The sequence below is a fragment of the Leptonotus elevatus genome, chromosome 8 (genome assembly GCF_054856555.1).
Source record: "Leptonotus elevatus isolate MCC_2025b chromosome 8, RoL_Lele_1.0, whole genome shotgun sequence".
NCBI lineage: Eukaryota > Metazoa > Chordata > Actinopteri > Syngnathiformes > Syngnathidae > Leptonotus > Leptonotus elevatus.
In genome coordinates this window covers 3,029,910-3,046,381 of record NC_141246.1, presented here as the reverse complement: position 1 = coordinate 3,046,381, position 16,472 = coordinate 3,029,910, and the positions used below count along the sequence as shown (strand labels likewise).

Here is a 16,472-nt window from a genome sequence, read left to right as displayed (position 1 = left end):
AACATTCCTGGTTGAAATTGAACCAAAAGCAAAGACATGTGAACAAAGCGACGGAGGCGGTATTAGTAAGAAAAATCTTTAATTTTTTCATCTCCCTGCCCTTTTTTTTTCTTTCAAGGAAATATTGAAGGATTTTAAACCTCATACAAAAACAATGTAAATATTTATATAGATTTTGACACATTTGCCATACAGCTACAAAACAAACATCTGTACAAAAACAACACAAACACACAGAAGCACCTCCTGAAGGGTCCAAATCGGCGCCGTAATAAATGATCACATTACGGTTGTTGATAATGTTTCTGTATATGCTTGATAAAACAAGACCATTTTATAATATTTATTTAAAAAAAAAAACGGACAGCTTTTTAAATAGATATTACGCTGAACCCTGATGTTGTAAACTACATATTCACCTTACGACAGCTTAGCTAACACGCATGTGAGTTATAAAAAAAAAAAAATGGAGGCGACCGCGCCGACCGGCTCCATTCGGTATCGTCACATGTTATAAAAGAACTGTTTGAAATTCAACATGAAGTGTGGAAAAGCAGAACCGTCATTATGGCTTGTGGGGTTTGTATGCTGGTCGGCACCTGCTCGCCGGCGCGCTTCCGGTCACCGTGTGCTTCTTCACTTGTTGCTACCATGCCTCGGGAACCTCAAACAGCGACGACGTTCCAGCACCTGAACGAGGAGAAACTCGGGTGGGCAGGGGCACATTTGAGGTAAAAACGTCCAAAATTACTATCCACTATTTTTGTTCAGTGAATAAATGAAAGAGGGTGACAAGTGTATTAAAGGATTAAGGTCGTTTTACGGATTAATTGTGGTGCTGGCAAACCGGGCTCACTAAATAAATATTAAAAATATAACCAGAAACAAATTAAAACAATGTAGTAACTTGAAGCAAAATTTTAATTATTAAATTACTTTAAAAAATGTATAAAGATAAAATAAAGACAACCAAAAAATGCATATTAAATAGTGATCCCCCAAAAAGTATTAACCTAAAAAAAAAAAAATACAAATAAAATAATGGATTTATTTACTTATTTTTAGAATTGAATATATATACCACAAATATGAATAACATGCTGAACATGATCAAACCTTCAGATTTCTTCTTCTTGTTCTTTTGACATTTATTGGTGGTCGGCACGGCGGGTGCGGCGGAGGCCTGCTGCCAGCTGAGCGTCCCCCCGGCGTCCTTCTCCGAATTAGCACCTTCGGAACCATCCTCCTCGGAGACGGGACTCGACCCGGAGGACTCCGTAGCATCGCTGCAGGGTACCAGCACGAGCTGTTCTCAAAATGGCGTCGTCCAAGGCAATACACGTGATTATGCTGAATTGAGGGACTTACGTGGTCTTTAGCCATCCTTCTGATGTTTTGCTCTCCACAACATCTACAATAAATCAGAAGAATATTTAGAAAATCATGAGACTTCAGCTGAGGATTAGCTCAATTTGTTTTTTTAAAGAATGAATGTATGCACATTTTTTTCTTTTAATCAATACATCGAGATTTCAGCATCTAAATCATTAACTCCCCTTGTTTTTAGTTTAACGCATAATGTATTCATTTTACTGCTTTTTATGCATAAAATAAATCTCATGAGACTTCAGAAAAGCTTATGAGAATAGCTAACTAGCTAGCTCAGTCCGTATATAAAGTAAACATTTTTTTTATATGTTTAACAATACATTTTGTTAGACTAGCAAACCTCATGAGATTTCGGATTAACGTTTTTTCTTTATTAATATTTTACTGTTTTTTTTTTTTTTCAAAAAATCTCCAAATACTTAAGCAAATGTAAGGACATTGAGCCTCTATAGGTAAATATCGACCTCTGCAGATCTCACGAGACTTGAGCAAACCCTATGAGAGGTCGGTTAGCATGCTAACAGGCTAACGGCACACCCACCGTCGGTTTTCATCTTCTTGCTCCCCGTGCTGTCTGAGTACGAGTAGTGACTCCAGCCGTCTGCGGCCTCCGCGCTTCCCTGTTCCGCCTGGATGGGACTGCCACTGCGCTTCCTTGGAGCCCTGCGACAATGGCAATGCACATGTTGCTTTAATGCTTACTACTAATGCTACAGATAAATGAGATAGCCACAGCATAGAGGAAAATATGAAGTACAAAATGCGTTTAATTGTGACACCAGTTCATCATGTCACTTACAATTTAGATTGTTGCTTTAATGCTTACTACTACTGAAACGATGAGGGAACCAAATGATGTACAGTAGTCTGAACAGTTTATTAGCATATTGATTTTTTCTTTAAATATGGGAAATATTAAATTGTATTGTAACGTGGGACACCAGTGCATAGTCTCACTTAGCAGGTGGTTGGATTATGATGCTTTAATGCATATTACTGCTACCTGCTAAGCCTTTTTATAGCATCTGAAATAAAGTAAACTAGTCTATTTTATTGGCTCTCATAAAAAGGGACACCAGTGTGGTCTGATTAAAAATATGGACGTTTATGCCGCTTTAATGCTTACTACTACTAATTTTTAAGGCTTTTGCTAACAGGAAATTGTGAAATTAAGTAAAATACTGTGTTGGCTGCAGTAAAAAGGTACAATATTGCTTGGATGTATTATTGAGCTGCTTTAATGCTAACTACATTAGCACAGAGTATTAAATTAAGTAAAGTGTGATTTAACTGGCACCAATCAAAATGCAAAGTTTCACTTACCAAGAAGATGGATTATTATTGTTTAATTATTTTTTCCATAGTCCTAAAATCTTTTTATTAGCATGTCGAAAAGTATCACAACGTAAAAGGAACACTAACGTCAAGTACAAGGTGTCGGTGCTTTCATGCTTACTACTTTTAATTACTAAGCCTTCTGTTAGCAGATCGGGAACGTTTTACATCCAAATCATGGTAAACGCGCGCATGTGGGTACACAGAGAGCAGAGGCGTCGTACCTGGCGTATCCAAAGCCGGCAGAAGCGGCGGAGGCCGCGTAGTGAGGCTTGACCCAGCCGTCTTCCGTCCAGGACTTGGCGGCGGGAGCCAGCTTCTCTTTCTCCTGCTGCTTCCCCTGGATGTACTCGGCGTACGTCTGGATCTTGTAGCTCTCGGCGTAGCGGCTGGTGTTCATGGCTATCTGCACCTGGTCCGTTTGACTGAGGGACACGAACGCGGACGTGTCATCCATCCATGACACCTGGATGTTTCCTGAGTGGACACGAGTTTGAGTGACACGTAGAGAGTCGTTTGGAGAATTGATCGCGTGGTAGTCGGCATTTACCGAAGGCACTAAAGAGCTGGTAGAGGTCACTGGTCTTCCATTCTTTGGGGAAGGTGACGTAGAGGACATTGTCCCTCTTCGGCTGCACTGGAACAACAAAGAATCAGTATGAAGTGTTAACAAGTAAATGGAAGAAAAGCAACAAAAATGAGCAATCTGATGATTAGGCCTGCAGAACAGGTTTGACATAATTTGAAAAATTTGGGTTTACAGTAAGAGAATATCCCAAAAATAATTTTTTCCCCTTAACTCATTCACTCGCAGCCAGCCATTTTCACCGAAGCAATCGCCTTCGCCCCGGCTGTTTTACTGTATTTTGACTGATTTTGCAAAGGCCCGCAGAATATTGTGTTCTATTGCTATAAAAACATAGAGCCTACCAAAAGAAAGATTAAAGTCTCTTCTTTCATCAGGAAAAAAAAAGTATATTTCTATCTGTTTCCGTTTTGGAGCAATTGGCATTAGAATATAGCTGAGTTTCATCATCACAAATCATTTTAAAACTGTGGGGGAAAACAGCTTGTTTGCAACATGGCCCTGGTTGATCTTATACTCCACTGCCACCTGCTGGCCGTTTTTGTAATAACTACCATTGCTTCAACCGTTCTTTGCAGTTCAGAGGCTGCATCAAAGCCTTCTGTATGCTCTAGCATTAAAAAAAACATACAGTCTCTGAGATTGTCAATATCACTCACCAGGAAGAGTTTTGTTGAGTGTCAGATATTTACTATACCAAATTGTGGCACCTCAATCTTCTACACAGATTTTTATTTTTACCTTGTTTTCAGTTTACACTGATGGGTTAAAAAATATAAATGTAATTTACGGTACCAGAATAGTCAATTTTCACATATTTTTAAAGTAAATCTCTCCATTGTGTGTCATATTTATTTTTCCCCATTGCTAAGCTAGATGTTATTAGCATTTTTTTTGTGTTTAACATAAAGTAAGGTGTTTATTAGAGGGGAGACCTTTATACTTGCATACAAATTATAAAACAAAATTGTAATATGACAATAATATTAACATACCAAAAAAAACACTATACAGTATTGTCTTATATTTTTTATTGGAATATTGTGACAAATGAGTCAGAATGACTATTTCAAATTTGAGTCTACCAGAGGTGCTTATTAGCAACAAGGCGATTAATTTTTTCAAGCTGATGACAACCCTGAGGATTTATGCAGTTTTGGCGTCAATGGAAAAACACTTGGAAACGCTGGGCCATGTGCCTCACAGTGAATGTCTTTAGTCTAAAATGGCAGCATCATACTTCCATACTAAATTGGCAATGCTATAAACAGTCGCAATACTCACAGTCTGGTCCTGTGATATTGAGGTAGGGGATGTCGATTATCCTCATCAGGAAAAGTCTAATCAAACAAAATGGTGAATATTACAAAACGAAGGTGCAGCACAGTGGCAGATACAAAATGGCGAACAGCTGACGAGCGTCACTCACTTGTTATAGAAAGGCTCCACGAGTTTGGAATGAGCCGACACGAACGCTTTGGGGGGTGTCAGGAAAGAGCCTAGCAAAAAAAAAAAATAATAAATAAAAAAAAAATAAAAAAAGGGGAGTGATTATGAGAAAGTTGTGATTGGTTAAGAGGACCCATGTGGCACACTACCCAGGAAGTTGGCCATGGAGATGAAGCAGCGTCCTGTGATGTAGGCGTCATAGCCGGCCTCGTGCAGCTGCTCCTTGGCCGTGTTGTAGCTGGGAAAGCATTCGGCTGCCTCTGAGGGGAAAAACACACCCGTGTTACATTCGGTTGAAGAGGGAGTGCGTGTGCGTGTGCGTGTGCGTGTGCTTACCAATTTGAGGAGCCTTAAAGGGGCTTCCATTCAGCTGCTTCTCCAGCTCGGCTAGAGACGTGTTGTTAATCAGATCCTGTGACGTATGTGAGAAATGAGCTTTATAGAATACTATATTAGTAATTCCCTGAATAGTTCTTTTTTTTTTTTATTTATTAACCTGAGATACTCACTGTATAAAAAATAAATAAATCATCAATTCCTTTATTTGTATGCTTTCTCTAATGCTCTAAAATGTGGCAAGATGGCTAATAGGAAAGTAGTAATTGGTGCATCTGGACTGTATTGCCGAGTCTTCAGTGCACAATATGTACGCATTTGCTGGTGCGGCGTCAAATTGAATGAAGGAAATATAGTCAAAATATTTGAAATCATAGAATAAACGTATGTTTTCCACAAGCAGTCATTATAGACTGACCTTAAAGGGCTGAGTGGACGCCATCAACTTTGTATCCAGAAGCCTGTGAGAAGACAAAAATCATGCTACTGTAGACACGGACAATATCGTTTGTAATCATGATGTGGATAACAAAACGCACCTCGGGAAAACACACATGGTGACCTCTTTAAAATCTTGAAGGTCCTACAAAGAGAGTGAGAGCAAGTGTGGCGTTAAGTCATTCAGAAGTAAGATGATAACGACCCCCCAAAAAACAACAACTGGTGTACCTCAGGCAGAGGGCAGTAGAACTGGTGGATGGTGTGCATCACATCCAGCAGCATGTTGTGACCCACCACCAGTTTACCCTGCGGACACATTTAAAAACTCATTCAAACCCAAAAACACGTATTTTTTATATTTTGTCCATCACTCCCAAAAACGTATCTATACGTTTTTGTTTGTTTTTGTTTTTTGATGTTTTTTCATGCAAGAGCATACAGAAGGCTTTGATGCAGTTTGTGACATGAAGAGGCGGCATGGTGGTTATTACAAAAAACGGCCAGCGTGTGGCAGCAGAGTATAAGAGATCAGCCAGGGCCATGTTGCAACAAGCTCTTTTTGCCACTGTTTTCACCTGGAATGTGAATTACGATCAAATGTAGCTATATTCTAACCCTAATTACTGCAAAACAGAAACAGATACAAATATACTTTTTTTTTTTACTGATGAAAGAAGACTCTAATCTTTCTTTTTGTATGTTTTTATAGTAATAGAACACAATAGCAAAATTTTATAGCAATAGAACACAATATTATGTGGGCTTTGCAAAATGGGTCAAAATCCAGTCAAACAGCCGGGAGCAAAGGGGGTTGCTTCAGTGAAAATGGCCGGGAGTGAATGAGTTCATGTTAAAACATGAAGTCATATGGACAGAAATATAAGATTGACTCACAGACTTGGAGATGGCATGGATGACCCGGGAGAAGCCCACAGCATCATTTAGCTGCCCCTGATGGAGGCAAAAAATAAAATATTAAAAAGAAATATAATAATACAAAGCAACTGTCACATGTTTACCAACCTGCTCTTTCTCCAGTTTCTGCTGCTCCATCTTCTTCCTCTCCTCTTCATCCACCTTACTGACCTGGATAAAGCGCTCCTTCTGTAATACAAAAGTAAAGAAAGAAAATGAGGTTGATGTTTTACTGTACGGTATTTGTCACTTTCTGGAGACAATTACATCTCGAAAACCGAGGTTTCACTCTGCTTACAATTACAAAGTAAGCTTTTCTTTTAAAATGTTCTTCATTTCGGCCAGACTATTTTGCTGCCTATTCAGGGTGCAGTAGAAATCATAAGCAAGCATTTAAATAGATAAGATAACCATTTTTCAAATATTGAAATCTTCATAAATCTCACCTAATTTGTCATGATTTTTTTACTGATTATTGTTTTCCTATTTTCCAAATAAATAGTTTTTTTTTTTGGTGGTTCAAACAATAGACACATTTTTTCAAGGTTGTAGATTACATATTAAGGGAAGAAAAAAATATTATTCTATTCCCATTACATTCAATTTGAATATTTTTTTTAACAATGACTTGAGGACATTTTATTTCTACCTTGTCTATTTCCATTGTTTCTACATGGAGACCCTTTGGAAACCTGTCAGTCAAAAAGAAAAGACAAATGAATACCTTCAAACAAATTAAGGAACAAAAGAAAAATGACAGGACAGACTCACTTCCAGTTTAGCGTCTGGTATATCAACTTCCTCTGGAAACTACAACAGAAAAAAATATATATATTTCGAAAATCAGACCAATGATATACAACTACACGGTGGTGCGTGACCACGTGTATTCCAGCGGGCAAGTCCAAGTGTCAACTTACCCGGTGCACGGCTCCAGGTCGACGGTTTTCTCCGTGCTCGAGAACAGGGCCTCCACCTTTTCCCTAAATTGGCAACCGTCAAAAGCACGTCATTACACCAAACAAGTCGTCCGCCTCAGCCGCCATTTTGACAGATACTGTACACGTACACAACTTTGTTGATAAAGTTCTTGTGCTCGTCAGGCACATGGGCGGGGCCCTTGGAGCCGGACGGCGAGACGTAGGACGGCGTCCCGATGCCGTTGGCCTGCTGGCTTCGCCTCTCCTCCGTCTGCTCCCTCAGCTGGGCCTCCTCCTCGTGGTTCAGGTAGGGGATTCCTGCTCACGTTTGACACCCGACATTAGGACTGGATGATACACACTTAAAATAAAATCTCAGATTTTTTTTTAAATCCCCACAATAATACAATTTCTGATTTTAATAGATTTTTTTTTGAGTGGAGAAATTTTATTTTCAGCATAAATTTTCAGAGTAAATTTACTGTCCCCTCAATATAACTCAACTCAAGTGAAAATCATCAAAGACATCAAACATGCATGAATCAAAAACTAACACAGAAGCTCTTTTGTTATGTACATGTACAAGTGAAGTAAAATACCTGCAGCTTAGTGCATACCACAGGTCAAAAGTATTCAACGTGTGGATAAATGACTGAAGCCCCATTTCACTCACCGTGACAGAAGACCTTGTTGAAGTCAAAGCCTTGACTGGCCAAGAAGTCAATACTGGAACTCTAGAATCATAAATAATAAGAATAGACCGATTATTGACTGGGCCGATGATCGGCGCATTTTGACTAATGTAAGCATCGGCCTTTATTTAATAAAAACAAAAACTGACAAAACTGTGTTATCTTCAGGGAAGTATGACGCTGAGAACTCTGCACATTTTGTGTGTGTGTGTGAAATGAAGACATAGATACATAAATGGAAATTATACATTTTAGATATTTAGAAATTTTGGAAAACTTGATTTACTGTAGAAAACTATTGGGAGCTATTTACTTGTTTAAGATATTTAAAAAGTTAAATAACTTTTTAAGACATGCTGATGACCTTGGCAGTTGTGGTAGAATTTTAAATGTGCGATATTTAAAACAGATGTAAATTGTCTAAGATAAAAAAATAATTAATTAATTTAAAAAAATACATAATGTGCAAATCTGAAGAGTTAGCTTCTTTTTTTTTTACAGCATTATTTTCCTATTACTGAAAAATAATATTTGTTTCATTTATTGGTTATTATTGGCCTTTGACTACTAATAATCAGCATAGGTATCAGCCTTGAAAAATCCATGTCGGTCTATCCATCCACAAAGTGCCCAGTTTAAGTTTTAACATTATGAAATTTCAAGTGGGACAAAAAAATAATAATAATAAATAAAATAACTTACTTGGCAGATGAACTTAATGTCAGGTGACGTCCGGTTGAAAGGTTTGGGAAATATATAAAAGTTAAAAGTCTTTGTAAGGTACCTGCATGGGAGAATGACAGGTTAACTTCTTTGCGCACTTGTATGACAATAACAACATAGTAAAAAATATTATTTTTTTTTTAAGTGCCACTAGGGATAAATGAGGGGTTACTGTTCTTTCTTGACACTAATTCCCATTTAGACAGGGCTTTGACAGGATGATTCCAGAAAAAGCACAAAAAACACAAACGGGTGATCTTTTCAGAGAATGGCTGAGGTTAGCCCCCCCCCAAAAAAAGTTTTGAATTTGTGAGTATCCACAGCAAGGTTTCTATTCCCATTCATTTTTCCTAGGAAAAACTCACTTGGAGTCTTTCTGGTCATACTTGAAGGTGCACAGCCCGAATTGGAAGAGTAAAAAATCCATGGAATGCTTGAAAACGGGGGAAGAAGATATTAGAGTAGCCCGTGGAGGAATTTAGAGATGTCAAAATGTCACACTTTCACACCTTTTTCAGCTTGGTGTAGCGTTCCTCCGGCGTGTCCAGTCCATTGGTGAGCGCACTGACGCTGGGTCCGTCGCTGATCCCTGGGCAACACGCAAACGGCTCACATCCACACTTGTAGGCTTTTATAACATTTATAGTCATACCTGAAAACTCTCCATCGATGGCCAGAAAGTCAGCCTCGTCTATCGCAGCGTACACCAGGTTTAAACAGTCTTTAAAAGCTGAAAATGTCAAAGATAAAAGGACATTTTTCGCGTTAGCTTAGCGAGCTAAGGCGCTAGACGCACACACGCGCTAGCATGGCAGAGGGGGGAGGAGGAGCCGCACGCTTGATCATTTTAATGATACACACGCTTGTGATATAGCCCAAATAATGAGAGGTGGATGTGGTAAAATAAAAAGGCCAGCGTGCAAAACTTACATTTACGTGTCACCTCCATCCCGACAAGACGGCTGAGATCCCCGGCCGTCTACTGACTGCTAACGGTTGCTAGCCGACCTCGTTTGGCGTTTCAAGGTGCGTTCAGGTGGCGCTGGGAATTTGGAGGTTTTCGACCATCCAGAACTCGTAACATTTCAACAGATGCTAAGATTTTAATTTGGCTCGAATGTCGTCGTTGGCTAAAATGATGAAAAATTCAACTTTACTTTATGAATCAATTAAAATATAACAGTCGTTTGCATTCATATATAGTGGGAAGAAGGAACAGTGCTTTTATTGGACAGAAAATAAAAATAACAACAAAAATCTATAAAATACATTTTATTATTATTATTATTATATCTGATTATTTTTTTCTCAAAATGATAACTTGAACATTACTAGGGGTTAAACATCATTTTTTATTTAAGTCATTCAGTTTAATGCAGCACCGGCCAGATAGTCTTTTGCATTCAAATGCCCTTAGACAGAACACATTTTCCCCCACTTAGGTGGGTGTAACAATCAGTGGTTCTTTACTAACTCGGAGGGCTATCAGTTTTATTAACACTTCTGAAATATCAAATTTGGTCAAATTACCTTTAATAATGTTAATTTTAAATTCATTTCTGTGAAAATACGGATCATGGTAATGATTACTCACAATAGTTAGGAAACAGATAAATAACAATATTCAGCACTATTTTTTTCCAATAAAACTCCGCCAGTGTTTACACCTTAATTTAAAAGATCATCTACTGTAATTAAGTGAGAAAATCATTTCTGGTTATGGCATACAGAAGATGCTTTATCCAGACTTACATTTTTGTGATGGAAGAGATTTAAACAAACATTTTAACATTCAAGAAACCAATGAGTGGTAGCGTCATGGAAACCAGAGCCATTTAACTGCTGTTGCCCCTATTTGCCCTAATGCCAGGCGGGGGGATTCTTCAGTTTATGAATAACCCTTCTTTTCATATCAATTTATTGAATTGAGATTGTTATTATAAATATTTAAACAAATAGCATGTTAACATTAAAAAAATAAAATCTTAAATAAGACTGCTCTACTTTCTGTTCAATTCTCTCGGATTGGATAGGAAAGGAAAATTGCTACGCAACAACAATGAAAGGCGGGCGTGTCGACCAATCACATGCCGGCCGACCACATTTAGTAGGCGGGCCATTTTGGGATTTAAAACTGAAACGAGACCAATCATAAGACAACCTACGTTTCCTCTTAACCAATCAAACGGTGACCCTGCTTAGTGGGCGGGGTTACTGTGATTAGTGAGCTGAGCGGCAGCCATTGATGCTCTAGATAGACACTGACCGCCGAGAGCACGAATTTCTTGATAAATTCGATATAATTTCCCGACTGCAGTCATGGTGTCTCACTCTCTCGCCCTTCCGATGATCTGCTTCACCACTCTGTGGGCGCTGGTGGGGGTGGTGGCTCCCTTTTTGGTGCCCAAAGGACCTAATCGAGGGTAGGCGGGCTAGCGGCTAACGCCGTTATGTTTCGTTTGGTTTTCTCTCTCTCTGTCTCTTTTCCTCCCTGTCTCAACTCAATGCTAAAATAAGCAATAATTATTTTTTATTTTTGTTGTTGTTGCTGTTTTAACCCAATAAAGATGAATTGGTGCTGAGCAAAGCTAGTAATGTGTGACATGTGACGTCACAACAGCAGGGTACCAATGATGGCAATAGAGGGAAAGTGTGAAGATAGCAATAGATTCAGAAACGTCATCATAACATATTCAAAGGGTTAGACAGCATCCTTATATCACAAGATGTATTCAATGACCCCCAGACCAGTTTGTTGTTCAAACCTGCACCGTTCCTTGAGTTCTAAGTTCAGTAGTCAAATGCATAGTTCCTGGGGGTCAGTTCACTAGTTCCGGGGTCAAGTTGTTAGTTCTGGCATAAGTCATTAGTTCTGAATAATTTTAGTATTCTTTGTCATGGTACAAAAATTCATGGTTCCTCCAAAAAATCCTAGTTGCAGGTACTTGTGGTGTAAAATGTCCTGTGTTTAAATGTGACTCTCTTTTCCAGGGTGATTGTCACCAGTTTGATTCTCACCGCCGTCTGCTGCTACCTCTTGTGAGTACTTTGTAACTAGAAATATTTACTCTATTACATTTTGAACGTGACTGTGTTGTCAATATATAATATATTACAAAGGACATCACTAGAGGGAGCCAAACTCCATCATTGTGATTGCCTCACGTCATTTAGATACAGTTTGAATATTTGGGAGTATGATATACGTGTGACCATATCTTACTAATAATATATATAATATTTGCTAATTGTGTGTTTGTCCTCAGCTGGTTAATAGCCATCCTGGCACAGACCAACCCTCTGTTTGGCCCTCAGCTGAAGAACGAAACCATTTGGTACCTGACTTACTTCTGGGAGTAGAACAGGTGACACGGACACAACATGAAATGTCAATATCCTACAGGAAATACGGTATCAGTATGCTACATTAGAATACTAAATATGACTAAAATATGTTAAATTTAAGTGAAACGTCAATATGTCAACTCTTAAAATCAATATTTATATAATATTAGACTCACACAGTAAATATGTTAGACGTTATATGATGTTTATATAGGACATTAAATGATTTAAATATGATACATTGAGTTGCATACATTAAATATTGTGCATATATGGTACATTACACATTGAATATGATATATTAGACATTAAATATGACAAACATGGTACACTATAGATATATGGATTATTCTGATGTTAATGTGGTACATTACACGTTAAATAGTATGCAAATATGGTACATTAGGCAATAAAAATTATTTAAATAGAGTAAGGTACATACATAAATATGTTTATGTGCTACAATAGAGACTAAGTATGATGTCAATATGGTACATTTTATGTACATACTTTAAGAAGTACATATCTAATATGTAAATATGCGACAGACATTAAATAATGTAAATTTTGTTTTCCTTTTCTTTCAGACACCCCATACCACCGTCCTGATTCTAAATTCATTCAAACGTATACACACACGCACACACACACACACACACACACACACACACACACACACACACACACACACACACACACACACACACACACAAAACTAAGATGAAGACTACTGTACAGTTGATGTTTATTTAAATGAGTGCTTATCGTAATGAACATTTAAATTTGCAAAGTGTGAGATCCGCTTGATCAATGTTTACATATTTTTTTTAATGTGTATTTATTTTGTCCTATGTGGATGTAGTGACCTCAGTGTTATGTAAATGTTACACCCCCAAACATGGAGAGAAACCCCCAAATTACTTCTCCTTATCCTCACCTTTTGTTGCCATAGTGATCTGCTCACCTACCTGATTCACCTCAGGACACATGTACGATGGATTTTATCATCTTTTGACACTACATACACACACTGAGCAAAAATGTTAATTCTGATTTACAGTTGTTGGTTTGTATAACACTTAATATAGAACACTAACATTTCTAAAGTTCAACACCGAATTGTTACATATTATAATTGTTCCTATCGTAAATAATGGAGGGAAAAATGTGTTCTAGACCAGTGGTCCTCAACCCTGGTCCTCGGGGACCGGTATCCAGCCTGTTTTCCATGTCTCCTACAGCCAACACAGGTGGGAATTGTTATCAGGCTTCTCCAGAGCTGGCTAATTAGCTGATGATATGAATCACCTGTGTTGGCTGCGGGAGACATGGAAAACAGGTTGGATACCGGTCCCCGAGGACCAGGGTTGGGGACCACTGTTCTAGACAACCTATCACCGTTCTAAAAACCAGGCCAGGTTTTAAGTCACATTTTGTTTAATTTAATTTTGCAAGCATAACAAGAAGTTGCGCCTAAAAACTACAAAAAAGTGCTACATAAATACTGTATAGCTGAACGTCTCATCTGTCACTATGATAGTCATAAAAGTGCGAAAAAATAAATACATTAAATCGATAATAATAGGCAAAAACAATCAGACCTGAGTTTCCCATATAGGAATTCACGAAAATAAAGAAAACTCTGTTGTCTGTTTCAAGCATTTAGTCAACTGTACAGGCTATTTTTTTTTAAATAAATAAATAAACATACATTTTTAGAACTAAATAAACAGAACTTTTTTAAAAAGAACATTGTATGCAAAATAATTTACATTTGACAAACAATAACAGCTTAAAATTTCCCATTGGAAATCATGGAAATAAAACTAACTCCGTTGCCACCTTGAAACATTTGTTCAAGTGCAACTTGGCTTTGATCAGCAGTACCACATTTGTTGTATAATACTCTTAAGAACCCTTTTTGTGTTGCCTAAAAAAAAGCCAAAGAAAAAGCAAACCAAGCTCTCAATGTCTTGTACCACTTCAGGGGCGTTGGACATTGGCGGTTCTGCTGTCAACGGGTCATAAGTTGCTTTTAGCATTTAGCCCTGAACTGCTAGCCACTATCACAATGACCCCCAACCAGTCCCATGAACTCCCTCCCACCTCCTACCTTGTTCTCCTTTTTATTTTCCTTTAAACCACGATGCTTCAGCCCAAAAAAAAAAAAAAAACAAGAATCCAAATCAACATATATATACAGCTACTTTTTACAAAGACCAAATTACGTTCTATCCCATCCATCCCGTTGTGGTACTGGCCTGCGCCTAAAGAACTCCGAGAACCTCATAAGACAAAAAGGGATTCCGCCATTTTTAGTCGTCATATCGACATTCACATAAGCAAGCTTGTGTGGTGCTCAACCAAAAAGTGGAATATTTCTAAATGAGCTCATAGTCAGTGTTAACATGAAATTTGCTCAATATGGCTATCATGATGAGACTCACAAAATCCATGTGAAAAGTCTGCCATTTTGACAAATTTGGATAATTATTTAAATAGCATTTTTTTCTTTTTTTTCTCTCTGAAAATTCAGCTTTCAAAACCAGTTTAACTTGGCACGTCTATCATGATTAGACACACAAAGCAGTGTCAAGAAGCCATGCCAGAAAAAAAAGGCTAAGTTGGCCATATTAGGTTTTATTTTATCATTTGTCCTTGAGTTTCTTCAAAGGCAAACTCCTCCGAGAGGTTTTGTCCCATGGATAGTACATTTCACATCTATCTATTAGATACGCGGGTCACACTAAATTGCAAAAATGTTGTTTTCGTCGGTGCATGACTCGCCAAAAGCATAAACTCTAATAAGGTAAAAAATTTCAATAAATCATTTGAGTCCCAGTGGCCATTTTCCAAGGTGCTTTCGAGTCAAAATCCTCCACAGAGTATATCAACAATGTTGGATAACTCAATCTACCAAAAAATTGAAGTTCAGCACTCAATTCCAGTTTGACTTAACATAAAATTTGGTAGGCATAATCATCATATGTAGACCCACAACAAAGTCTCAAGACGCCATGACTACAAAACGCACATGTAGTCGGCCATGTTGGCGCCATTCTTCTTGTTTTGCTCATTTTTCCTTAGAATACAAACTCATTGTACATATTTTGTACAATTGCTGTCAAATTGGAACCACATGTACTACACAGACAACACTTAAAAAAAAAAAAAAAATTAACTTGCATTTTCATCATTGCGTGGTAGCAAAGTTGGATGACTCAATATAAAACACAAAAGTATCAGTAGCGCCTTTAGCTAGACTGCATGAAAATGGTTGCTCTTGTCTATCATAGTAGTAGACACAAAATTGTCTCAAAAGACCCACACCTGAAATTGAACAGTTTTTTTGGCTTGAAGCAGCCATTTTGGGGCAAATTCCATGGCTTGGACTTTGCTCCTACTAGACAACTGACAGGCAGACAGATGGACGACAATAGATTGGGATGCTATTTTCCCGAAGGCATGGTGTCAAATTTCGAGGTAGTGTAATTAAAGGTCACTTTGTCCACACTCATGTTTTTTGGTTTCGGGAAACTAACCATGGAAACATTCCAAGTTGTAGCGCTCCACATTTCCATGCACTCGACAGCCCATAAACAATTTGGATAACATTCCCTGCTTCCTGCTTTTAATGTTCGCTCGTAATCTCATCAATTGTGTGTGTGCGTGTGAGCAGTCACCATGGCAACAACAGCGTCCCAACGCAGCTCTAATTGTCATTGTGACCTTGTATTATTAATACTTCTGTTATGTCTGTGAAGAAGTGAAAGAATAAAACAATAACTTGTCCCAGAATCCGTCATGTTGAAATAAACAGTTTTAAAATGACACAGCAGCACAAAGGATTTTGAAGTTGAAACAACACGTGATTAAATGTAGACTTTTTCAGCTTTAATTTAAAACGTTTCACAACAATACATTGCTTAAGATTTTGGAGTTTCAGCCATTTGAGGTGGCTGAGCTCAAAAAGTACAGCGCATCAGGAAAGTATTCATGGCGCTTCACTTTTTCCACATTTTGGGTTAGCTGTACTGTGCATGATTATTGTTTTTATTTTTTTTATTTTTGTGGGTCAAAATTCTACACATAGCATTACATAATGACAACTTGAAGTTGTTATTTGTGTGATTTTATTAAAAATAGAACAACTTGAAACTCACAGGTGTTGCACACTTTGAATACACTCTGGATGCACTCCATTTGGACATTGTAAACACCTATCCAAATACTTCTGGGTGACACATCTGGTTACTATGCCAATGGGAAGACAAGGTTCATCATTATTGGGGAAGATTGGGTTGATTGTTATCAAGGAAGCCACAGGTACAACATCTCATC

At 38.0% G+C, this 16,472-nt stretch overlaps 2 protein-coding genes across 2 annotated transcripts; one reads left to right on the top strand and one right to left on the bottom strand.

The window, feature by feature from the left end:
- Positions 1-62: 62 nt before the first annotated feature.
- On the bottom strand, positions 63-9,823 carry parn (poly(A)-specific ribonuclease (deadenylation nuclease)). Its single transcript, XM_086083588.1, has 25 exons — positions 9,717-9,823; positions 9,439-9,516; positions 9,296-9,375; positions 9,152-9,219; positions 8,766-8,847; positions 8,045-8,105; positions 7,521-7,689; positions 7,372-7,434; positions 7,223-7,261; positions 7,101-7,143; positions 6,560-6,640; positions 6,431-6,487; positions 5,765-5,842; positions 5,635-5,678; positions 5,514-5,556; positions 5,096-5,171; positions 4,909-5,019; positions 4,740-4,809; positions 4,595-4,650; positions 3,275-3,361; positions 2,949-3,201; positions 1,931-2,052; positions 1,369-1,411; positions 1,117-1,286; positions 63-690 (listed from the first exon to the last, which is right to left on the bottom strand). The coding sequence occupies exons 1-25, from the start codon at positions 9,733-9,735 to the stop codon at positions 647-649; spliced, it is 2,037 nt and encodes a 678-aa protein (XP_085939714.1). The 5' UTR covers positions 9,736-9,823; the 3' UTR covers positions 63-646.
- A 1,172-nt stretch (positions 9,824-10,995) lies between these two features.
- Positions 10,996-15,929, top strand: atp6v0e2 (ATPase H+ transporting V0 subunit e2). The gene is made up of 4 exons (XM_086083362.1): positions 10,996-11,209; positions 11,778-11,825; positions 12,053-12,151; positions 12,719-15,929. The coding sequence occupies exons 1-3, from the start codon at positions 11,106-11,108 to the stop codon at positions 12,144-12,146; spliced, it is 246 nt and encodes an 81-aa protein (XP_085939488.1). The 5' UTR covers positions 10,996-11,105; the 3' UTR covers positions 12,147-12,151; positions 12,719-15,929.
- The last annotated feature ends 543 nt before the right edge of the window (positions 15,930-16,472 follow it).